This window comes from Ipomoea nil, unplaced genomic scaffold, assembly GCF_001879475.1.
Source record: "Ipomoea nil cultivar Tokyo-kokei standard unplaced genomic scaffold, Asagao_1.1 scaffold0688, whole genome shotgun sequence".
NCBI classification, from domain to species: Eukaryota; Viridiplantae; Streptophyta; class Magnoliopsida; order Solanales; family Convolvulaceae; genus Ipomoea; species Ipomoea nil.
Window position 1 is genome coordinate 1,351,256 of NW_017617116.1, and position 26,588 is coordinate 1,377,843.

Genomic DNA, 26,588 nt, shown 5'->3' on the forward strand with positions numbered 1-26,588 from the left:
ATTGGGGGAATTTAAAACGCGTATGTGCATATGAAGCATTATGATGTGTGCATATTAAGCATGTCCCTATGTAGCACACACCACATACTTAATATGCACACAACATAATACTCCATATGCACATGCGTGTTTTGAATTCTCTTAATTAATCTCATCTATAGATTTATAATTTTGATGCACCAAATTGGTTTTCATGGACTCATGGGTGGTTCTCATAGGAACACGTTAGAGCATGTAGACTTCTTCAGTAATGCACAATAAGTTCTAAATGAATGCACAATAACTACTCTAGCTCCGTGACTACTACATGAATGCACTATGCATTCTTGTAGTAATTTCCGTGCATTCATGTAGTAGATGTAGTGCATTCATGTAGTAGATGTAGTGCATTCATGTAGTATTCACGGACTTATATATATTGGTTTGTGGGCAACACTTTTACTTTTTGGTTTTGATCGACACAAGTCATATTGTTATACCATGGACCAGGGTATACCTTGTATTGTGAACCGTGGTTCAAAAATTATGTATCTGTCAATAAAATATTATGTGCCTTCAATTAACAAATTATATTTCTATAAACAATTTGAAAGCACATGATACGTTAACTACATACATATAATATGTCAACTGCAATCATATAATATGCTAACTGCATAAAAATAATATGCGGATAACATATTTTGTCCATATAATTAATATATTATAGGCATGAATTTAAAATAATATGTGCTTTTAATTTTTTTTTATATATACATAATGTATTAAATGTATACAGATATTATGTTACCTAAAGACTTAAATATTATTTTGAACCAGGGTCCACCATGTGAGGTGGACCTTGGTACATGGTATAATCTGCAACTCAAGTCCTCGCAGGCCTGGAGACGAGAATGCTAGTTCACTAAAGCCAAAGTAATCTGACACTGCAGGCATCTTTATGCAGCTCAGTTTTGGCCTGCCAACGGAATCACAGATTCACTGAGAATCCAATTAATCTTCTTTGAATTGGCATGTATGCGAAGCGCTGGTACTGCTAGAAGTAGGTATGTCTCTCGATTCCCTAATATCCCCCTCGCTTTACAGTTACTCTATGCTTTTAACAAGTCTATAATTCTTTATATATATATATATATATATATATATATATATATATATATATATATATATATATATATATTGGAGCAGTTGAAAACTTTATTTAATCATTTTTCCTTTACAATATTTAGTGTGTTGAACGGAACTACTATAAATCTAGCTATAATCTCCTTCGGAATTCTCAGTGGGTACAGATAGCTAGGACCAAAAGCAACTCCCTGGACGGAACTTTTCTTGCTAGCTCAAGTTTAAGAAAACTGTAATAAAACAAATTAATTAAGTGAGAGAATTTTAAATTTAATTACCATTCTATAATTTCTTTTAGAAGTATTGAGGATTGACTGGATTGTGTCGTGCTACTATCATATTTAACATTCATTATCAAATTTGGTTACCTACTTCTATAGTTCTACTATTGAATTCAAATTATTTAATTAGTAATCATAAATTCAATTACAATTCTCTTTCCCTACTTTTAAATAATGGAATCAAAATGAGGAAGGAAAAAAAAGTCATTGTTTATATATTCAATATGAAATTATATATATATATATATATATATATATATATATATATATATATATATATATATATATATATATACTAGAGATCAAATGCAAAGGAGGTGTCTAGGTAAAACATGAGATTAATCATATAGTCATTGATCTTGCCAAAATTAAACGACCAAAATGAATATAAATTAAAAAAACATGGTGGCATTATAGTAATTTTGCGTATTGTTGAAAGCTTAAGGTGTATCATTTTAACACTTAAGGTGCGTCATTTTAACACTTGCGTATTGTTGAAAGCTTAAGGTGCGTATAAGAACGAGGCAGGTTTAATAAAGGGATCAATAGGGTGACCGAGTAATATCACTTAGGAGTTTGGAAAGAGGTTTGCGGTGTAGATAGGTCAACCAGGCAAAGAATAGCGATTATAAGCAAGGGTCGAGTGGCAAGGGTATGAAATGGTGGCCTGATCTCCAAGATTAGTCAAGTACTAACGTTGGTCACCTTGTACGAGATCACTCGACTCGGGACAGTTTGAGAAAAGATGGCTAGCTGACTTGTAAAAGTTGGGAGGAAAAAATAATCATCATGTCCAAATAGCTGGTCGCGTGGGGTCTGACTAAGTTAGACTGCGCAAGGAAGTCGAATCATGGTCAGCTGGAAGAACGAGTGATATTACTTATTGGCACCAAGGGAGTTAAAAGAAGATATAAGGAAGCTACTCGGAGTCAGTATGGTCAGAGGAAGTTCGAAGACTCGAGAGGGCTCGCTTGGGCCGTGTCAATTAGGTAGGCTTGGTCGGTAAGGCTGTGATAGTTCGAGTGATAATACTTAGCGATTGTAAGGTGAATAAAGAAAATGGGTCAAGGGAGTAATTCAGAGTCAATCTAGTCGGTGAAGTCAGTCGAGTTGTTTATGAGTTAGTGCGAGATAAGCAAAAAGGAAAGTACTTCATTGAAAATTCAAAAAGCCCTATCGCTATTACAAGAGGGAAAGGGTGAATACAAAAAAGTAAATAGAATAGTCTGGTTAGTAGTCGGACTAAGGGACTCCGGTCGTCCCACCCTCCGTTGGTCCAGTGAGTGGGTTGAGATCAGTAGACCCACGCCGCGGTCGGTTCAATTGGAGTGCAACAGACTGATCTTCTTCCTTGTCCGAGTCAACTGTTGCTTTTTGGCTCACACTCGGTACGGGAGGAACCGGGGCGCGGTCCATTCTTGCTAAGTTAGTAAGGTTTGCAGTCAAGTCGAGGTATGTTGGGTCCATTATATTGGGATCTCGATGCCACCTATACTCCTTGAGGCGACTCTTTCAATTACCTCAGCCCCCTATTGATGTGCGGGGGTAACGTGTACGTTCGGCCTCTGTTCGAAGTTGGGCAGCCAAGCAGGAAGACCCCTTACCTCCATTCGAAGTCGGGTAGCCAAGCAAGAAGACCCTTGCCTCGGAGGAGAAAGCCGGATCTTGAACTCAGATGATGCTATAAATCTCCTTTTGCTGATCTTCAGCACCCGTGTGATTGTCTTTCTCCCCGATGTCGGTCTAGACCTGCTTAACCTCAAGAGTCGCCAACCACTCATTAGCCAGCTTCTTAAGGTGTTGCTGGGCTACAGCCATAACGCCCGCCTGAAAGACGGCCGGCCCTTTGTACTCCTATAGGGCAGCCTGGCAAGCAGTCGCCACCTTGAACATCAAATGCTCGACGGTTTTTCGCTCAGCGTCCAAGGTAGACTCCTGGTTGCTAATCTTCAGGTTCAGCCCATCGAAGTCATTGGCATGGTCGGCCTTGACTGTCTACAAAGTCTTAGAGTCGGCCTAGAGAGTACAAAACAAATAAAGGGAGGTCAAGGATAAAGGCTTACCTAGTAAGTGTGGTAAGCGACCGATTGTAGTAGGCGGTCGGCAGGGGCCTCCTCCATAGCCCTGAGGTCCTTTGGAAAGACGACCGTTTCTATCTAATCAAAGAATGGAAACTTCTCCTTGACGATCATGTCGTTGGAAATAGCATCCATGCCAAGCCGGATCTTCTTAGCGGCGAGGGTGTTGATGGAATCCGTAGGACACTTGGAGCCTGAAGAGGGGCGGGATGGGCATGAAGTCCGGGTGGCAGCAGCAGGCGCTCCTCCGCTGGCCAGGGGAGTGTTGGAATGAGTAGTCGGAGCTGGCGGAGTTGAGCTAGGACCAACCGGTCTCTTCCCCTTGTAGGCTGAAGAAGAGACCCGGGACTTGAAGCAAGCTTGATGCGCGGTGCGGCGGTCGGCCATATTAGCAGTCGTTTGCTACATCGTTATCGTCCAAGGGCTCTTCGGAGTCACCGTAACCTGGGAAAAGGTACAAATTAATTAACTTTTATGTAAAGGTAAAAGTAGGAAGAGTGGCAACCTGTGGTCGACGCACCCTCGGGCAAGAGGCTAGCTTGGTTGAATGCCCTCAAGCGTGACTAGTGAGTGCCCCGAGACCGAGTCGATGCTAATCAAAAGAGCGAGGTCGTTGGTCATTTCTTCGTTGTAATCCAGCTTCTTACTTAGCCGGAAGTAAGAAAGACGCCAAAAAGCGGGGAAAGTGAAAGGTTTGTGAAGAGCAACCGGTCAAATGAAGAAAAAACCCTTCTTCCAACATTTGTGTGAGTCATGCAATCCGTCTAGGAAATAGATGCCGTTCCACTGGGAAATTTGAAGGAAACCATAGGCCGTCTTGCCTACCCAGGTAACATGGAAAAGCTGGTGGAAGAGAAATAGAGATTGGGGTAGACCGAGTGACTCACACACGGTCAGAAAGAAGGTTAGAGGGCGATGGGAGTTGGGGACTAGTTGACCGGGTAGGACGCCAAAGTAGCGAAAGAAAAAGGTCAAGAAGGAATGAAGGGGAACTCGGAATCCATACCGAATTTACTGGTAATGGATCCATATGTAGCCGCTGGGCGGGGAGGGGGTTGAAAATGTAGTAGTTCCCCGTGGCAAGGATAGTAGGAGGAGGACCTAGTTGGTCTTTCCTCCTTGAGAAAGGAGTAGACACTTAGTTGGTCTTTCCTCCTTGAAAAAGAAGTCGACACTTGGTCAACGTTGTTAACTTAAAAAGTTCTTGTCAAAGTTGTTTGCAAAAAGGATTACCAGTTGTAAAGGAAGATTAAAGGTTGAAGAAGATAAATAACTCAAAACCTAGAATGATTAGGATTATGAGCGCTCTCCCAAATGAATAAGGAGTAATGGTTATAAATATTGTCTACTCTCCGTCACAAGACCTCACGCATTCTTCAAGCCTATTCTGTGAGGTGTAAGAGTCTTTTGAGAGTGATCTAAATTCAATTAGAAAGTAGTACATGTGTTTAGGTTACAATAGTTTGGTAGGAAAGATCATTCTATTGTGCAATCTCAGGTTTCAAAACTATGTATTTTGAATATTATGCTTTTAGTGGATTTAGGCAAATTCTCAATTGAGAAGTGCCTCGCAGACTAGGGTTCTTTCCCGAACTGCGTTACCAACTCATTGTGTTATAACTGCTATTCTAACATCCATGTGTGCTGCTTTTAAAAGTTTCAATTGGTATCAGAGCCAAATTGGTTAAGTTACTAGTAGGATCTTAATGGAGTTTCCAAGAGAAGGACTATCAAACAACAGGCCACCTGCCCTAATTGGTACAAATTTCTCCTACTGGAAAGCCAGGATGAAAATCTATATATTAGCAAAAGGTCAAGGTGTCTTGGGAGCAATTAAGAATAAATGGAAAAATCCAGTTGATGACAAAGGAAATCTAAAACCACGTACAACCTGGAGTGTAGAGGAAATCAAGGAATATGATTTTAACTCGAAAGCCATGAACGCTATCTTTGGAGCCGTAAGTGAAGAAACCTTCAAGTTATTTGACTCTACTAGAATAGCAAAGATAGCATGGGATATTCTATGTGATCATCACGAAGGAAACTTCACTGTCAAGCAATCCAAGTTGCAAATGATACAAACTCAGTTTGAAAACTTAAAGATGGAAGAGGAAGAAAACATCACCTAATTTAATGCAAGGGTATTAGGGATTGCCGGAGATGCTTTTAACCTAGGGGAACCTGTTCACGAATCTAGGTTAGTGAAAAAGGTATTACGGTTACTACCTAAAAGGTTCATGATGAAAGTTACAGCCATTCAAGAAAGTAAAGATCTAAATACCTGCAAACTCAGTGATCTAATGGGAAATCTTCAAACATGCGAACTTGAGATGCTGCAGAACAAGAAAAACAATGGCAAAGGAATAGCATTCCAATCAAAACAGGAGGAACACTCATATTTTGATACTGGAAACATGGAACAGTCTATTGCACTCTTAACCAAAAATTTCAATAGAGTTCTCAAGAAGTTTAACACATTTAGAAATAATAACAAAAATCCCGGATAGAAGCCATGCAGGAGGAGCTGCAACACTTTGAAAGGAATAAAGTATGGGAATTAGTATCTAAACCCAAAGATGCCAATGTTATTGGAATAAAATGAATCTACAAAAACAAAACAGATGAGCTAGGGAATATAATCAAAAATAAAGCTAGATTAGTAGCACAAGGCTACACATAAACTAGATTAGTAGCCCGGATTGAGTCCATCCATCTTCTCGTAGCAGTAGCATGCATCCTAAAAATAAAACTCTATCAGATGGATGTTAGAACTTCATTTCTCAATGGGTATCTAAAAGAAGAAGTCTATGTTGCTCAACCAAAAGGTTTTGAAGACCCTCAACATCTCCAAGATGTCTACAGACCCAAAAAGGCTCTATATGGCTTGAAATAAGCACCACAAGCTTGGTATGAACGACTCACTGAATTCTTAATAAAAAGGGTTATCGAAGAGGAACTGTCAACAAAACACTGTTTGTCAGACGCTATGAACAAGACATTGTGATAGCACAAATCTATGTAGATGACATAGTCTTTGGATCAACTCTAGAATGCTACAAACAACGATTCATCACAGATATGGAAGGAGAATTCGAAATGAGCATGGTTGGTGAACTCAATTACTTTATGGGATTACACATCAAACAACTGGAAAATGGAATATTCATCACACAAAGCAAATATGCAATAAATCTTGTCAAAAGGTTCGGGCTAGAAGAAAGCAAGGTTGTTAGAACACTTGTTCCAACAACAGAAAGAATCTCCAAAGATCCAGAAGGAAAGAGTGTGGAACAAACTCTATATTGGTGTATGATAGGAGGTCTGTTATACTTAACAACCAGTAGGCCAGATCTAAGCTTTGGGGTAGGAATATGCGCTAGGTACCAAGCTAAACCTACAAAAACACACCTAAAAGCTGTGAAAATAATTATCAAATATATAAAAGGAACAACTAACTTGGGAATATGGTATTCATTCGATACCAATCAACACTTATCTGCCTGTTGCGATGCTGATTGGGCAGGAAACATGGATGATAGGAAAATCACATCAGGCGGATGTTTTTTCCTAGGAACAAATCTAGTGTCTTGGCTAAGAAAAAAACAAAGTTCAATATCTTTGTCAACCGAAAAAACTGAATCCATAGCTGCTGGAAGCTGTTTTACCCGACTACTATGGATGAAACAAATGTTAGAAGATTATGGGATAAGCCAAGCAATTATAACCATTTACTGTGACAACAAAAATGCAATAGATATCTCAAAAAATCCAGTACAACACTCTCGTACAAAACACATCGATATTAGACATCACTTTATAAGAGAGCTAGTCAAAGATGAGATTATTAATCTCACACATATTAACACTGAAAACCAACTAGCTTATATTTTAACAAAAGCACTAGATGGGAACAGATTTACAAGGGTAAGGTTCGAAATTGGACTTTGTCATATGGGGAAGAAGTATATAGTATGGGCCTCTATAATTGTAAAACAAGAAAAGGCCCAAAACCGACCTAATTTCTCGGCCCACGAGAATAGTCAAAGTTTAAAAGAGATGGAAGCAAGTCGTGGTTGTCTTCACCACTCACCCACTCATCTACTCCTACTACCTTCCCCACGAAGTAAAAATGGTTAAAACCCAACATCGGTCACAATAAAAAACATATGTGGAACCCAAAAAGAACATGAAAGGTTCAAGGAGAGCAAAGACGAAAGTACCTCGAAGAGAGACCTCAACACACCATGACATTCGCCGGCAGTTGGTCGACTCCAGCCCACACCGGTGACCCGGCTACTATTGCCCATGGACCCCATTCTTGTCTCCCAGGTTCCATTCCAGGAGGTCCAAGAAAGCAGAGTACCGCCTCCAAGTAACTCAAATCAACCTATTGTAGTCTATGAAGAAACATCTAACCCTATGCCGATTGTGGCCGATTTGAGAGAGCTTTGCCAGTTTTCATTTACCCTAAATCAGGCATGCCAGCAAGCTAATGAATAATCTGAGGAAGAATGAAGAGAAGCCCTAAGAAAGGAATATATCTTCACCAAGACCTGGGCGTTTGATTCGTCCTCTCCTAGCTTTGAAAGAGACTTGCATAAGTTTTTCGAAGAGGAAAAAGAAACAAAGGAACCACATAATCAAGAAGCTTAGATAAATTTCCATCCCAGTTCCCTAAATAGTGAACATCTTTCAACTAGGGGAGATGAAACCAGAGTTCCAACACCTTAGTCTGAAACTAGAGTTCCAACACCCCAGTCTGACAAAATCCAAAGAAAACGGAAGCGGGTCGACCCATTCGAGGGGGCAGATCCTAAGGCTAAAAGACCCGATGATTTCCTAATCTCCGATAGACTACCTCGGAGACAGCCTAACATAGCCCCTCCTAGAAAATCAAAGACAAGAAAACATAAAGAGAAGGAACCATTGGAGGAAGTAAGCTAGAATCCTGAAGAAACAAGTGGAGAATCTGGTTCTGTTTGGCCAATAACTCGTGCCAAATACCAAGAAATGGAAAAAAAGGAAACTCTCTGCCAAAGAAAAGGGAAAGAAAGTTATCGAGAGGCAAACAATTTGAGAAAAGTGTCTGACTTGCCAAAACCTTATAGCTCTAAGTTTTTAACCAGACAGTCTACCAAACTATGTGATAAAATAGTATAGAAAAAGGATATTAGTCAAAAACTTCTAGTCATTGACAGGCTGGACAATTATGAACAAATATGTAAAGCAATGACTAATAGTCAACCCTTGGGAAAAGTTACCAATATTGAACCCTGTGAAGAATAAGTTGTCCAAGAATTATATTGCAACCTCACCAAAAATACCACCACAGCAACCCTATGTATGGAAATGTGTATCTAAGGGGAAAATTCAAGGAATTCAATGCAGAAATCATCAATAGGAACCTAGGGTCAACTAGTGAAGAACAAAGAAGATCAAAGCTGGAAATGTGTGTTTTGAGAGAAAGAAGATCAAAGTTGCGTCATTAACAAGCAAGTATGCCATACTGCAAAAGATTGTCCTTGTTAATTGGATGACATCTTTACATGAGACCACTGTAAAATGGAGCTTAGCAGAACTACTATACAAAATAGGGAAGGGTGTCAAAGTTAAAATTGGAGCCATCATTTATAGTCAGATTACAAATCTTGTTGAAAGCAAGGACTCAAACAGTATGCCAAAAGCATCTCTCATCTTTCCAAATCTAATCTTCTCTGTTTTGGCAAAGCAAGGACTCAAATCTCATGGGTCAAAGATTCAAGTCAAGACTATCAACACTACTACAAAGTTGAAACAGGGTGGTCACTAGAATGACCTAAAATCATCAACTCCGAAAGAAAATCCAACACACCAACAGACACTGATCAGATACTTTGAAAAATGGTTGGTTGAATTGGACGCTTCAGAAAAACAGATCATGAGGAAACATATGGAGATCAAAGAAGAAAAGGTAGAAGTTTTACAATGGCTGGAAGCTCTAAAAGCAGACGATGAAGGAGAAAGTCAAGAGGAAGATCCTTAAGAAGAAAGGCAAGAGGGTGATCAAAAAGAAGGAGTTGAAACCTCTGTTTCAACATCCTCAGAAACTTTTTAGAAAAAAATGGAGAAAGAGCTGTCTGTTTTTGTTATTTTATTTAATTTATTTTGCTTGATGCTTCAAGTTATTTTTATTCATATGATTCTTTTGGTTGTAGCTGCGTATCATTTCTGCTACTATGTCATATGATTTGCTACTCTACCATATGTTTTTTGACAATGATGAATTAAGAGAATATCCAAAGTCAGCTCTGATCAAAGCTAATAAAAAAAATAATAAAGACACAGGGAATCAACTAAGGGGGAGAATATTAGAAATCAAGCTTTTATGAGATCAAGGTTTATGCCTAAAATTTGACAATGGGGGAAAGTGTTGACTTAAAAAGTTCTTGTTAAAGTTGTTTGCAAAAAGGATTACCAGTCCTCAAGGAAGATTAAAGCTTGAAGAAGATAAGTAACTCAAAACCTAGAAAGATTAGGATTATGAGCACTCTCCCAAATGAATAAGCATTAATGGTTATAAATATTGTCTACTCTCCGTCACAAGAATTCATGCATTCTTCAAGCCTATTCTGTGAGGTATGAGTGTATTTTGAGAGTGATCTAAATTCCCTTAGAAACTAATACATGTGTTTAAGTTACAATAGTTTGGTCAGAAAGATCATTCTATTGTGTAATCTCAGGTTCCAAAACTATGTACTTTGAATATTAAGCTTTTAGTGGATTTAGACAAATTCTCAAATTGAGAAGTGCCTCGCAGACTAGGTTTCTTTCCCAAACTGCGTTACCAACTCCTTGTGTTATAACCGCTGTTCTAACATCCCTGTGTGATGCATTTTACAAGTTTCAAGCGTTCCTCCTTGAAAAGGGTGTCGACGCTTGGATCAGCCTTTCGTCCTAAAAATGAGAGTTGGTGCTCAAACAATCTCATCTCCTAGAAAAAGGAGTTGGCGAGGAGACCCAGAACTAGGTTGCCTTCTTAATCGGAGAAGGCTACCCATTTGGGTCGCCTTCTCACCGGAGAAGGCGACCTAGTGATCGCCTTATCGCCTGGAGAAGGACGACTTTGGTCGCTTTCTCCTTGACCAGCGACCGTTCGTCAGTCGCCGGTCACTTTGTTGCCTGAAATTCTGCTGGAATTTCGCTCGAGGGTTGTCGGAACCCTAATGACCTGTGATAGCAGGTCAACCGGTTTTGGGGCTTCATTGCATCAAAATAAATTGTTGATGTGTGCAATTGCACCTTTAAAAGTTTAGGAGGCTAATTGACTTTTCAGCTAAATTTTGAGGGCTTATTTGACCCTTTTCGCTTAATAATTTTATGTTAGTTTAGAATCCTGATATTATTACTTGTGGATGTTATGCATGATTTTAGGATGTATATTTTTTGTAGGATTATATTTTCTTGTAAGATTGTATTTTTGGTAGGATTGTCTACTTCTAATTCCTTATATGTGCACTTCATATTCAATCAGTTCGCACTCTAGTATAGATTCGTGTGCATAAGGGGGCTAAGGCATTTGGTATTTGTGCATTGCTTTGTAGTTTTTTGTGCATTCTAGGGCTGTGTGTGCGTTTTTATTTCAGTGTGCACATTTAATCAAAGTATGTTGGTTGTGTGCACTGAACCCGACATTGTGTGCATTGTTTATTTGTTAATGTGTATGTCGTAATTTATGCCAAATTGTTATCAATTGTTCTGGTCTTTGGGTTCATATGTCTATGCATGTGCTGTTGTGTGTGCACTTACTTATTGTGCATGGTTTTAAAAGTGTGCACTCGTGTTTGTTTTGTTTGCGCTCAAATTGTAAACTCATTCATTAAATGCACACAAATTTGTAGACACCCACATTCATCTTTATTATGTATATTAGTTCATTTACGCGCTTTGCGCGAATAAAATAATGCCCAATGATTATTTTTAAATAAGTATTTCAAAGTATATCAATGCAATATTATATCGGAGATGTTCATGCATATGTAAATAAATATTGAATTTGTTTATTTAAATCAGTAATTTAAAGTATATAAATGCAAGATAATATATGAGATATTGATTTTATTGTCACTAAAATAAATATTTGCAACTTTGTAATAACGCTAGTCTAAATACTTAGTCTAAAAACAATAGTCTAAATAAATAATACTTTTGGTTTAAATTTCTCTAATTCTTCATAATTCTCTTTTGGGTAGCATTGTCATTGTCTTCATCATTAGTACATGTCCTTTTTTTTTTTATTGGTAGTGTGTCATGTGCAATTGGGTTACTGGTGGTAGCATAAATGGATTCATCGTGCAATGAGATTATGGTATAGGAAGCTTTAGATTTGCCTTGTTGTGTATATGATGGGATTTTAGTTGTACTATTAACTCTTTATCTTACAAGCACCTATTGATATTTGGTAGTGGTCGTTTTTTCCATACATGTTTCATGTGTTGTGAGATGTGTGTCGTAGGTTATCATGTGAAAGTATTGAACAAAATATTAATATTTTTATTATATTTGTATAAAATACTTGGTAAATAAATATATATAACATATTTTGTATTATAACTTTGATATTTAATTACAAGCTAGATAATGTAAATAAGAAGACAATGGACAATGTAGGGAATATAATAAATTAATAAATTAATGAATCTTTGAATTGTAGAAAATAAAGATAATATAACTAATGAAATTATATCTCTTTTTATTTTTTTTATAATGAATAATTTTTTTTTAAATAAAGGAATTATAGACATCTAATTCTAAATTAATTAAATGCATATTATTATTTTTTCTTGTAGCTACTATTTTATTTAATTTAATAAGAGTAATTTAAAAAGTGGCGTACATACTTTTCATCAACAATAATGCAATCATTGATTTTTTTAAATTTACATTCGTTATTGAGACAAATTGTTTTAAGAGTTTGTCAATGACAATTGTTACAATTCCTGTCAATAAAAGATGATAATAAATAATTCAAAATATATTGTTATAATAGATATTGTTATAATGATATAGTAAAAATTAACTTATAAATTTCTTTAGAAGTTTTCATGCATTGATAAAATTCTGATGTGTAAACTTAGCTTGTTCAATTGGAGCCAGTGGGATGTCAACATTGTCAATTCGTTAGAAAATGATCCTAAAAGGAATTATAGACATCTAATTCTAAATTAACTAAATGCATATTATTATTTTTTGTTGTAGTTACTACTTTATTTAATTTAATAAGAATAATAAAGTGGCGTACATACTTTTTATCAACAATAATGAAATTATTGATTTTTTTTTTTAAATTTACATTCGCTGTTGTGGCAAATTGTTTTAAGAGTTTGTCAATGACAATTGTTACAATTCATATCAATAAAGGATGATAATAAGTAATTCAAAATATATAGTTACAATAGATATTGTTATACTGATATAGTAAAAATTAACTTACAAATTTCTTTAGAAGTTTTCATCCATTGATAAAATTCTGATGTGTAAACTTGTTCAATTGGAGCCAGTGAGATGTCAACATTGTCAACTCGTTAGAAAATGATCGATCTTACCCGTTTTAGAGTCCAGGTGTAATTGTATTTATGATCAACAACTTTGTAGTTAGGTCGCGCAGGCCTGATAATGATGTAAGAACAATTTTGTTTGATAAAAAAAATAATAATATAATATTTGTAAAGTAATGTACAATTGTACCATTATAAAATTACATACAAAAAATATTAATACCATAACGACCTAAATCATACCAGTAATGCAAAAGTATAATTGAAATATTAAGTTTTGTTCTGATCTAAATTTGTTTTTTTAAACGCATAAAAATCAAATGATTTTTAAAGTTCTTGATATATAATCTTTGATGCTTAACTTTGAATGTTTTGTATTTAGCCGGACTAATTATTTGAACAAAGTTTATGTTAAATTTTATATTATGTATTTTTTAAAATATATTTTAACATAGGACGATAGATACAAATACTTAAATTGAAATTCTCTCTCGCCGTTTTCGCGAGTTCTAGGGTTTTCCGAGGTTTTTTTGCGTTTTGGCCGTGACGACGATAGATTGCCGGAAAGTCACGATGGAAGCCGATGATGTCGCCGACCAGTGTGCGGGCCTGACTCTGGCGGACGTTGATGATGATGGAAGCTTCATGCAGATTATGGATGAGAATGACGCTACGGTTGTAGAAGAGGACTGCTACTATGCGGTAGGGAGGTTAATCACAACCAGGTCAGTACGCTTTGCTTTCTTTCAAGATACAATGGCTGGGGTGTGGCAGCCGGCTATGGGGGTTAATATGCGGGAGTTGGAGCCCCGAAAGTTTTTGTTCCGCTTCTATCACGAGGGGGACCGTAGTAGGATATTGAGCGAGGGGTCGTGGGCATATGAGCAAAGCTTGTTGGTGATGAAGGAGGTGTCGTCCGGGGTTGATGCGGAGACGGTAGCCCTAACGCATGCTGAGTTTTGGGTTCAGATTCATGCACTGCCGGTGGGGTTTCGGAGTGATGTAGTGGTGAGGGCAATTGGCTCGGTTGTTCAAACGGACTCTCGTAATTTTGATGGTTCGTTACGAATATTTTTCCGTGTTCGGGTCTCCATTGATGTGTCTAAACCACTTAAGAAGCAGATGAGATTGAAGAAGGGGGGGTGCTGGATGGGTTGTGGTGGATTTCTGGTACGAGAGGCTACCCACGTTTTGTTTCCTGTGTGGGGTGATTGGGTACGGGGATAGATTCTGCCGTATAGCATTGTGGCGGGAGCAACCGATTGTGGACAAGCCTTATGGGGCTTGGCTTAGGGCGGGGACGAGGAGAGCTACGCCGACGCAAAATCAGTGTTGGATCCCACCGCAGGTTGCTGCTGAGAGGAAGCTCTGGAGGTCACCGGCAATGGGGGGTGTGGCCAGTGTTGGTGAGGAGAGTGGTGGACTGGATGGAGAGGCCAGGGTGGAGAAGGGGGTACGAGGCAGTGTTGGGGGCGGTGGAGGGGGTTCTGTACTGGAAACTCGGGATGGTGGCAGTGTGAGTGGCGGTGTTGGGGGCAGTTTAGTGGGAGGAAGGGAGGGTGGCAGTGAGGGGAGAGACGTTGGGGGCAATGTTGGGTTGAGAGGGGAAGTTGGCAGTGTGGTTGGCGAAATAAGGGGCAGTATTGTGGGAGGGAATGTGGGTGGCAGTGTGGAGTGCGGGGGAGGGGGCAGTGTTGTGGGGAGGGGGGATGGTGGTTGTGTGGTGGTTGGGGAGCAGAAACGGAGGCGTGTGGAGGAGGTGGCGGCGGAGACGGAGATGGACTGTGATGCTACGGGTTCAAAAAACGGCTTGGAGGCGGGTCTTGCGGCGCAGACCCGCCCAGAATTATGAGTCTTATATCATGGAATTGTCCGGGGCTTGGCAACCCTACGGCGATTCGGGTTCTAGCGGACTTGGTCCGTTCTAAGAGGCCGTGTGTTCTTTTTCTTGTTGAGACTTTTGTTGATAGGCACAAGATGGAGGAGGTGCGTGTACAGTTGCGGTATGATAGTGTGTTTGCCGTGGATTCGGATGGGCATAGTGGGGGACTTGCGGTATTGTGGATGAATACGGTGGAGTTGAGGGTAACGGGTTATTCTACTAATCATGTGGATGCTGAGGTTGAGTTGGATGTTGGGAGTTCGAAGTGGCGTTTAACGGGGTATTATGGATATCCAGAACGTACCCGACGTAGGGAGGCCTGGCAGATGTTACGCACGCTATCGGGGCGGAGTCAGTTGCCTTAGTTGGTTGTGGGTGACTTTAATGATCTTATGGACCAGTCAGAGAAACGGGGGCGTGTGCCTCACCCGGAGTGGCAGATTAATGGGTTTAGAGCGGCGGTGGATGATTGTGGTCTGCATGATGTGCCTTTTAGTGGAAATCAGTTCACGTGGGTGAAGTCCAGGGGAACTGATCATATGATTGAGGAAAAGTTGGATCGTGTCCTTGCATCTGATGATTGGCTTATTCTATTTGAGGGTGTACGGGCGCAATCTTTAGTTGTCCCTTACAGTGATCACTCGCCGTTGTTAGTCACTCCAGTTGTGTTACCCGGGATTCGGAGACGGCCACGGTTTTGTTTTGATAATATGTGGCTACGGGAGGATGTGTGCCGAGAGATTGTGGTGCAGAGCTGGACTCGGTCTGCGGGTTTGGATACTATCTCTAGAATCGGTATGTGTGCCACGGATATAGCCTGTTGGGGACGTCAGTATAATAAGGAGTTCCAGCAGAGGATAGACCGTTGTAAGGGTCAGATGGAAAGGTTGTGTATGCGGCGAGATGGGTATGGGATGAGGGGTTATGCAGCTGCGCAGAAGGAGCACTTGTTTTTGTTAGAACAGCAGAGTATGTACTGGAAGCAGCGGGCTAAAGAGCATTGGTATAAGGGGGGCGATGTGAATAGTAGGTTCTTTCATAATTCGGTAAAAGCCCGCCGGCGGAGGAATAAGGTGGTGAGGTTGCAGGATGGGGAGGGTAATTGGGTTGAAGGGGAGGATCAGTTGGGGGAGTTGATGGTGGCGTATTTTGAGGAGTTGTTCTCGCCGGACTACGGGGATGTACAGGAGGTGATTGATGTTATTACAAAGAGGGTTTCTGATGTGGATAATGCGGGGTTGTTAAGGCCGCTGAGTATGGACGAGGTCCGTGAAGCGGCTTTTCAAATGCATCCTGATAAATCGCCTGGACCTGATGGGTTTGGCCCGGGGTTTTTTCAGCACTACTGGGACATTGTCGGGGGAGAAGTGTGGTTATTTTGTAAGCAGTTTCTTGAGACTGCAAAATTGCCCCAGAGGGCAACTGAAACCTTTATTGTGTTGGTGCCTAAGAAGCTGAGTCCGGTATCTATGAAGGATCTTCGCCCTATAGCTCTGTGCAACGTGGTTTATAAAATCGCTGCTAAGGTATGTGCTAACAGGTTGAAACATATGTTGCATAATTTGATTTCCTGTGCACAGAGTGCTTTTATTCCGGGGAGGCTAATCTCGGATAACATAATGTTGGCATATGAGGTGCACCACTACCTGAAGAGGAAACGCAGGGACAAAATGGTGTTGTGGCACTGAAGTTGGATATGTCCAAAGCTTATGATAGGGTTGAGTGGCTGTATCTGGAGGCGGTAATGTTGAAAATGGGATTTGCTAAGCAGTGGGTTGATTTGATGATGGAGACGGTTACATCTGTGCGTTATAGTGTGCTGCATGAGCACCGGCAGTTGGGGCCTATATTACCGGGAAGGGGACTTCGTCAGGGGGACCCGCTTTCACCCTATTTGTTTCTGTTTGTAACCGAGGGACTCAGTGCATTGTTGGAGAAGAGAATGGCTGGGGGTGTGTTGCATGGTGTCACAGTTGTTAGAGGAGCCCCGACGATCTCTCACCTTCTATTTGCTGATGACTGCTTCTTGTTTCATCGGGCGAATTTGGATGAGAGTGTGCAGATGAGGTATGTTCTGGATACTTACTCTAAGGCTTCGGGCCAATGGGTTAATTATGATAAGTCCACTGCGTGCTTTAGTGCAAATGTTCAGCAGAATGTGCGGAATGAGGTGGTGGAGGTTCTGGGGGTGGAGGAAGGGGTTACGAGTGGGAGGTATTTAGGCTACCATCCATAGTTGGCAGGAAGAAGAAGGAGATTCTGGGTTTCATCAAAGACCGAATACTTGCTAAGATCAGATCGTGGAGTGCAAAGTTCCTATCGAGAGCAGGTAGGGAAGTCCTGTTGAAGAATGTGATTCAAGCAATGCCCACCTTTGCAATGATGATTTTCTTGTTACCTGTGGGGCTGTGTCGAGAGATTGAGACGTTGATGAATCAGTATTGGTGGACTGGCAGTGTAGGAGGGGGTCAGGGCATCCGGTGGCGCTCTTGGGAAGGGTTGTGTAAGCCAAAGGTTTGTGGAGGTTTAGGGTACCGGAAATTGCATGAGATGAATAAAGCGTTGCTTGGGAAGCAAGCTTGGCGCTTGGTAACCAGACCACAGTCTTTGGTGGCTCGGGTTTACAAAGCGCGTTATTACCCGAGGTGTGGTTTCTTTGATGCAACGGAGGGAAGTAATCCCTCTTACATTTGGAAGGGTATTATGGCAGTACAATGGGTGTTGAAGGAGGGGTGTAGGAGGTTCGTTGGGAATGGGGCGGGCACGATAATTGGTTTGGATCCCTGGTTGCCAGATGACAACAACCCATATGTAGAAACAGAGTTGCACCAGTCTGTCTTTGGAGCCCGGGTGACGTCTTTGTTAAATGACCAAGGTACGGGATGGGATTATGATTGTATTAATGATATTTTTAACTCCCGTGATGCAAGATTGATTATGAATATTCCGGTTAGTTGGCGCAGGCCTGTTGATCGCTGGACTTGGCATTGGGATTCGAAGGGGATGTATTCTGTTAAGTCATGCTACAAACGGCTTACCATGGTTGCCTCGGATGATCGGCCATGGTCACGTATATGGAGTTTACATGTCCCCCCTAAGGTAAAATGTTTCTGTTGGCAGCTAGCTTCTGAGTTTCTTCCCACGCGTGATGCGTTGGCTGTGAAAAGGGTAGCTTGTTCACTTGATTGTCATATGTGTAGGCTGGTGGCCGAGTCTGCGGTCTATCTTTTTGTAAACTGTGCGGAGGCCAGGCGGGTTTGGAGCCTATTGGGTGTGCCACAGCTGAATGCTTATGCAGGTGATAATATCTCTGATTGGTTTTTTTGGTGTGTTAGCAAGTTGTGTGCTGACTCTTTGCCACGGTTTGTAATGGTATGTTGGGGATTGTGGACAAGCAGGAATGACAGTGTCTGGAAGGGCAGTGTGTATAATTCAGCCACGGTGGTGCAGCGTGCCCTAGACTTTCTGGAGGGGTGGTGTGGGGCGAATCAGGAACATCGTGTGGACGCTAACCACTGGAAGAAGCCGCGGTTGGACAGGTTTAAATTAAATACGGATGTTTCGGTCCGGCAGGAGGAAGGACGGATGGGGTTGGGTTGGGTGCTGCGGGATGAGAATGGGGGGTTCTTGGCGGCTAAGAATGTGCTTGTAGCAGGAACTTATTTGGTGAAGGAAGTCGAGGCCTTGTGTGTAAGAGAAGCTCTCAGCTGGCTGAAGGCTACGGGACTAGGACGTGTGGATGTGGAGATGGACTCACAACTGGTATGTAATGCTATTCATTCTGTGTCTTTTGGTTCAGCTTTTGGCTATTTGGTGGATGATGTAAAGGATTTGGCATCTGAAATTGAGGATGTAAAATTCTATTTTGTTAAGCGATCTGCGAATCGTGCCGCTCACTGTGTTTCTAGGGAGGCCTTTTCTGAGTCAGGTCGCGGGGAGTGGCTGGACTCCCCTCCATCTTTTCTTGTAAACATTCTTCATTCTGATATAATGAATTAAGTTTACTTTCAAAAATATATATATATATTTTAACATATTCATAGTATATGTTTAACAATTATGCCAACTCTAATTGAGATGTGGTTCGAACCTAGCTAAGACCTTTCTTATAGAAATTATTGGGTAAGTTAAAAATAATAAATAGTTAACGGAATATTTCGTTACTAAAGTTTATACTAACGGAATTTAGGTTATTTAAGAGAAGAAAATAATATATGGTAAATAAGGAAAATCATTAAAAAAAATACTAAAATCAAAATAATATGAACCATTCATTTTAAGAAACAATACTACTGATATTTTTTTATTTTCCAGTTAAGGGACTAACATTTTTCGCTCTTATTAGAATTGTAGAGATAGATAGATGTAGATAGATAGATAGAAAAAATAAGCTTACTTGTGTGCTTACTTGGAAAAAATATTTTGTTTAAAAAAAGAATATACACGGATAAACTTATTTTGCATGTAATGTAGAAAAATTGGCTTATTTTGTTGTCGACTTACTTATTTTGACGGAAGTTTAGAAATTTACATGCACAAATTTGCCCCTTAATTGATATTATGTGGAATTTGGATTGTTGATTAGGCGCATGTGTTAGAATATTTTATTTTAATGTTATTGTGGCCCATGTATTAAGTCGTATGGACAATTAACGCAAATTATGCTGTGGAAACGTGTTCACCAAGTGCATGGTGAACACATGGGTAGATCCATAATTTCTATGCTGTAGAAATTATGAACCTACAGTACGATATATAAATTATGAATCTACAATATAGATGTTATGAATCTACAGTATAAAAATTATGGATCTACATCTGAGAAATTATTGGATCTACAGTACGGTATAGAAATTATGAATCTACAGTATATATGTTATGAATCTACAATATAGAAATTACGGATCCACAACTTAGAAATTATGGATATATTCTGTGTTCACTATGCACATGGTGAACACGGTTCCACAGCATAACTGTCCGACAATTAAAATCTCATTGTGATAGGTGGGAATAAAATATGTAACAGATCAAGGGGTTATGATTCCCCTCTCTATGGCTTTCAATGAGGCTATTAAGCCTATTTAATGGTATTGGTTTATATATGGTCCATTATTGCCATAATTTCAATATTTAATATTCAAATGGTTGTTATGGTTAACCAGGGCCATAAACTATTTTCTATCCTTTCACTGTGAAAACTAAACGTGAAAGACCAGAAGGAAAAGAGAAACACTCTGTGAACTTGAAAAATGGAGTTGGGAAGAAGAAAGAGCTAAAGGTTTCACCAATCTCTCAGGGAATCAGGTTAGTATTTTAACGCTTCCGATTAAAGTATTGGTTAAATCAGGTTAGGATGTTCATTATTAATCTAGCTATTGATTTTTTTATTTTTATAGCTCAAGGGGTGTATTCAATCAATATTTTTATATACTTTCAAACACTTTTAAAGTGATGGATTTTAAATGACTTTTATAAACAATTTTCAAACTTTCATAGAATTTTTTAAATTTTCATAAATCATGTAAGGCTCCATAAAAATCTGCATAAGTGGCATAACAAACATTTATAAACTTTTAACAACTTTTTCATATTACAAAATTTTATAATATATAATTTTTATAAATTATAAATAAATTATTGTATTGTAAAAAATAAAAATTAAAATTAATTGGCACAAAAATATAGTGTGTTATACATAACGGCAATAGCAATCAATTTCACTAAATAATTATATAAAATTAAAAACTCAATTGTATTTAAAATTTTATTATTGTTGCGAACAAAAACTAGATTTTGTTGCGGTTCAAAAAATTTGTTGTGAACCGCAACAAAATTTTGTTGATGTTCACAAAAAAAAAAAAAAAAAAAAAAAAAAATCTTTTTAAATTTGTATAAATATGTATAAAATAAAAAGTATATGCATATGTATGAAAGTTGTGAAAAATACCGTAAAATTTGATATGAATAAATGAAAAGTTTGTCAAGTTCAAATATGAAAAAAATGTCTGTACAGAATGTTGAAAAGTTTGGGATTGGAGGGGGTCAGATTTCAAGTATATATATTTGTGAAGGAAAATCTACATGAATCCTAATCCGTCTATAAAAGTTAATAAATTTTTGAATACTAGTTGACTTTCAAAGATTTTATAAAAGTCCGCATAGAATACCAATATAATTACTTTTTAAGAATTTGAATCAAATACGGTTATACTTTTAAAGAGTCTTTAAAAGTTGAGATCAAATACTATCAAACTTTTAAAATCCTTAAAAGTCTTAAAAGTTTATAAAAATCTTGATTAAATACACCCTTTTAGATCTGTTCTCAGGAACTCATGTGGGAAAGATTCATATACGAGTATCACCTTTTATATATAAAACTAGTTTTTTACGCGCATTGCGCGATTGAGATAATGCCCAATGTTTTTCTTAAATAAGTATTTTAAAGTATATCAAGACAAGATTATATTGGAATTGTTCATGCATAGATAATTGAATGTTAAATTTGCGTATTTAAGTTGGTAATTCTAAGTTTAGAAATGCAAGATAATATAGTCAAGATTGATTATAATTGTCAATAAAATAATTGTATGGGTATGGTTGAAACTAAATACGGGACATAAGGGAGAGCAAATAAAAATTAAAGCATAAAATATTAAATATATACTAATATTTTTTGAGGAGATTCCAGCGGTAGGATTAAAATTTGAACAATCTGAACTATTCATTTGATTTAATAATTTGACGGTTATTTTTTCTACCCAATATTTATAATTAAATAAATATTTAAAAGTATATCAATGCAAGATTATATATGAAAAGTTCAACATAAGTAATTTAATGTCTAATTTGTTTATTTAAATATGTAATTCATAGTATATGAATACAATGTAATATAGGAGATTCAATATAATTGTTACTAAAAAAAAAAAATTAAATAGTAACCAGGTATTTTTGTTGCAAAGGTTTTTAATATATTTAATGAGTGCACATATATACAAGATCAATGAATAAATCAACGGTACCAGTCCTTTAAGTGTTTTGCTCAGTGTTCATTTAGTTCAACCATTATTGTTGAATAAATTATCATGGATAAAGAAATTTATAATTTAAGGACTTTAGATGTAGTAAAAGTTTAAAATTTTTAATTATAACCCAAAGATCAAAATGCTAAAGAAAGTGTTTTGGTTATTCAATAGTTTGAAGCACCAATGTGTTCCAAACCACTGAAAATACAAACATTGCAATTTACAATATTTTCACTTAACTTTTTTAAGAATGATTTCCTCAAAACGCATCTATTTTTTTTAAAAAAATTATTATTAAAACAATTATTATTATTATTATTATTATTATTATTATTATTATTATTATTATTATTAGTATTATTATTATTATTATTATTATTATTATTATTATTATTATTATTATTATATGTATACCCTTATGTCATTTTAAATGTTAATTTAAACAGCTAATTTTTTTAAATATCTTTTTACCACCTGTTGATATAATTTGCTGGTCAAATCCGCTAACTCTAACCGCTAACTGGTAATTGTCAAACAAGGATATTGGGAGGTAGTTTCTCACTTCAATTTGTTGTGTGATTTGAATACTCTCTTTGTCAACAAATCCCTCAAGTAGTTAATATAATTGGCTTTATTAATTTAAATTTTTTAAATTTTTTCATGGTATTAGTAAAATATTTGGTAAATAAATATATAGCATTATTTTGTATTATAGCTTTGATATTTAATTAAAAAAAAGTGCACAAAAAAGATAATAGACAATGTAGTGAATATAATCAATTGATGAATTTGAATGTAAAGAATTTTAATTTGAATATAACTAATAAAATTATTTCTCTTAATTAATTTATTGATAGTGAATATTTTTTTTTTAATAAAGACATTATAGGGACAATTTAGCCAATATAATCAATTGATGAATTTGAATTTTGAATGTAAAGAATTTTTATATTGGAGAAAAATAAAGGCAATAAAACTAATGAAATTATTTCTCTTATTTAATTTATTGATAATGAATATTTTTTTTTGAATAAATGCATTGTAGACACATAATTTTAAATTAAAGAAATGCATATGTATTATTTTTTGTTGTAGCTACTAAATTATTATTTTTTTTAATTTAATAAGAGTAAAATAGAGTACTAATTATGCCAACTTTGATTGGGATGGGGTTCGAACCTAAGATCTTTGTTATTGAAATCAATGAGTAAGTTAACGGTAAACTAACAGAAATTAACGAAAAAGATAATATTTAATGGAAAAGTTAACGGAAAATCATATTCATTAAGGATAAATTAGGAAATCTTAAGGAAAAAATAAAATATGATCAATCTGAGCCATTCATTTGATTAAAAATTTTGACCGCTATTTTTTCTAGCCATTATAGGCCTAACTCTTTTGGGCTCTTATTAGTATAGTAGATAGATAGTAGAAATAATGAGGTTTATATAGGAGTATCACCTTTTATATATATAAAATAATGGATTCTTTTGAATTTGGTTGCCGACTGATTGAACTAGTTCGCTAAGTCCATGTTATTAGGACTCTACTGAGCTCAAGTTATACTGTGGCTCTTTATACTTATTTATTTATTGTTGTATACCGGAATAGTTTTACAATTAATCAAATACAAGTTCTCATTGGTATCAGTAATTTAGACTTTCTCAGCCATGATTGCCAATTCTGCTGTTCTGATGGATCTGTTGCAGTTTCTTCCGAGCCTGCCATGGTTGCCAATTCTGCGGTTTCTAACGGATCTGTTGCAATTTCTTCCAAACAAATTGTCTCTGATGTACCTGCTGCCACTCCGGTATCTATTGCTATGAACTCCTTGTCAACAGCCCACCACTTTATCAGCACCAAGTTGACTTCCCGTAACTTTTTATTATGGAGGACACAGATTGTACCGTTTCTACGGGGTCAGAACTTAATGGGATTTGTTGATGGCTCAATGCCCTGTCCGTCGCTGGTTGTTCTGTCCGCCTCTGGTGATCCTTCATCACCAAATCCGGCGTATGCTCTGTGGGTGCAACAAGACCAAGCAATAATGTCCATGTTGATTTCTTCCCTATCTGAGGAGGTCATGCACTTGGCAGTTGGTCGTCAAACTTCAAAGGAAATTTGGGATGCTGTCGAGGAGGCTTTGGCTTCATCTTCAAGGGTTCAATCCCTCTGGCAAGGAAATGCGTCGGTGACGGATTATTTAGGATGCTCCCAGGTAATTTTGGAGGACTTGGCGCTTGCTGGCCGACCAGTCTATTGAGTTCAAGTTATACTGTCACTCTTTCTTGTACATATTTATTTAAATAGTTTTACAATTAATCAAATACAAGTTCTCATCCATGTCACAGTCCCATGTTCCCAAACGCCGAATCATCAAACGCAAGGATGGAAATACAGCTTCTCTCTTCCAGAAGGGCGAAATATATGCATTTGGTCCCTTGTATGAAGAGATAATAAAGCCAGAGCCAGAGGTACCTGGAGAAGCTAACATAGGAGCCGAGCAAGATGTTCTTAGAGCCAGCCAACGTCAAAGGATAAAACCAGCTGCAGAAGTGGCTTGGGAGTATCTCATAAAAAGGACGAGCCTGGATAAGGATCTCATGACAGAGATCAGAGGCGATGAAATTACTGATCAAGATGTCACAGAACCTAAGCAAAGCAACCAAAATGTCACGGAGCAGGCACAAAGCAGTAAAACTGGAGAAGTTATAGAACGAGCAAAAAGTCTTTACGAGAAGTTATTCTCTTCTCTACTTAGTACTTTTAAGGTAGTGTTGGGCAGTCAAACTGGCATGGGGCAAAATTCTGGAGGGGAAGGAAATGTCCCAGGAATTAGGGAAGCAACTCAAATAGATGAAGGGGATCGAAATGTCACAGAACTTGCGCAAAGCAACCAGAATACCACAGAAGGCGATCAAAATGTTATGCAAGAAGAGAACATAATAAAGGAGTACTACTTCAGTAAAATCGGAGAAGTTATAGAAGAAGCAATGAGTGCTTATGATGATAAAGACATGCCAAACAGGGATGGGATGCAAGAAATTAGTTTCTTTAAATATATGATGATAAATCACGGTTGCTTATTCCTCCTGCAAATGTTCTTTTATCTTGGATTAGGGGTAGATAAGCTTGAAACTGAGGGTGGACTCCATGAGATCCTGTTTGGCAGCGATAAAAATGACTACGAAAACCGGAAGAGTAAGTTCTCTAAGGGTATGGTGTTTCCTGGCAACCAAATTCCACTGGTTGTGCTCAATAAACTAATCCACCATTCTTTTTTTAAGAAGCTTGCTCTAAACGAGGATTGGAAAAATCCCCCTTCTTCAGATCTACTCAAAACTGTCCTATATGACTTGATCTTGGACCCTGTGCTCAAAATGAACCGAAGCAGCAGTAGCACATATTCTGATCCGAGTAAAGAGTATACAGACGTACTTCATGGGCTCCACTGTCGATGGGTTGGGACGGCTAGAGGCGAGATTGTTGATGAAGAGACTCGTCACCAAAATGGCAACGTTGATTTAGAAATCGGGGTTAACACAAACTATTTGGACCCCAAAGATGGTGAAGGTCAAAGGATCCCGAGTGCCACAACAATGTATTCTAAAGGTATCGACTTTAAGCCGGTAAGCGGCATGGCAATTAGGGAGATTCAGATCAAGGATGGCGTGTTCATGGGGAAGGTCCTTCATTTGCCAGTCTTCACTTTCAATGAGATGATGAAGGAGATGTACACATCTCTGAAAGCTTACGAGAATGATCAGGGCCTAAGGGAAAGGGGGGTAAGTGAATATCTGAGGTTTCTGTGCGATATTGTCCGCACCGACCAAGACGCTGCGCTGTTAGAGCAGAAGGGAGTGATTAAAGTGGAGGGTGGTAAAGTCCTGATAGACGAGGTAGCCGTGTATCTGAAAAGTGTGGCATGTACCGGCGCCGGCGCCGGCGGTGGTGCTTCCACGGACACGCTCCTCCTCCCACTCACCAGCACCCATCTTCGAAAGGTGAAACTAGACATCATTCAGTATCATCTCAAACCATGGTACTCTAAATTAGTAACCCGCGCTCTCTTGCTATCCTTCTTCTCACTTCTCGTATCAATCTTATCAGCCACCTTCAGTATCCTCAGCTATTTCTTACAGAGAAAACGACATCATCATTGATCCATCTGTCTCTGAGGTAGCTAAGCAAGTTTAGCAATTTAAGGCTACCCTTCCTTATCCCTGCTGCAAATTATTTTGTCTACTCGGATCTACCTTGCAAGATAGTGCTAGGTACAAAATACATCATTTATATATTGAATGTTCACAATTTATCTACTGAATATTTATAATTTTGTAAAAGATAAATTGTAAATATTTAGTATGTAAATAGTGAACATTAAGTATGTAAATTGTGTACATAATTGTGAACATTCAGTATGTAAATTGTGAACATTCATTATTTAAATTGTATATGTTGGACTCGGATCCTCATTGCAAAATGAACCATGATCCATGGTATAATAAGTGTATCCTTGCAATACTTTCCCACTTTTAAAAATTTGTCCTACTTTCTAATCATTCAATTTACATTTCCTTTACTATTTTCTCTACTTCTATGTAATTTCAATTCACTTTTAAAGTGGATCATACTTCACATTCAATTAAAATATTACTCCG

General features: G+C 38.0%; 1 protein-coding gene across 2 annotated transcripts; it reads left to right on the forward strand.

Annotated features, from left to right (window-relative positions):
* Nucleotides 1-941: 941 nt before the first annotated feature.
* On the forward strand, nucleotides 942-26,198 carry LOC109176010. 2 transcript variants are annotated; one of them, XM_019325412.1, is made up of 5 exons: nucleotides 942-1,046; nucleotides 20,065-20,206; nucleotides 23,578-24,145; nucleotides 24,279-24,614; nucleotides 24,816-26,198. In XM_019325412.1, the coding sequence occupies exons 3-5, from the start codon at nucleotides 23,654-23,656 to the stop codon at nucleotides 26,088-26,090; spliced, it is 2,103 nt and encodes a 700-aa protein (XP_019180957.1). In that variant the 5' UTR covers nucleotides 942-1,046; nucleotides 20,065-20,206; nucleotides 23,578-23,653; the 3' UTR covers nucleotides 26,091-26,198. The 2 variants fall into 2 exon arrangements, with proteins under 2 accessions (XP_019180957.1, XP_019180956.1); XM_019325411.1 differs by having other exon boundaries at nucleotides 23,637-24,145.
* Nucleotides 26,199-26,588: the final 390 nt, after the last annotated feature.

What these genes read in the sequence shown, in the direction of transcription:
- LOC109176010 (XM_019325412.1), top strand. Translation starts at nt 23,654, where the DNA reads ATGGTTGCCAATTCTGCGGTTTCTAACGGATCTGTTGCAATTTCTTCC. An exon ending in ATTATTTAGGATGCTCCCAG is followed by an intron (nt 24,146 to 24,278) that starts GTAATTTTGGAG and finishes TCCATGTCACAG; the next exon opens with TCCCATGTTCCCAAACGCCG. An exon ending in AAAATGTCACGGAGCAGGCA is followed by an intron (nt 24,615 to 24,815) that starts CAAAGCAGTAAA and finishes ACAGAACTTGCG; the next exon opens with CAAAGCAACCAGAATACCAC.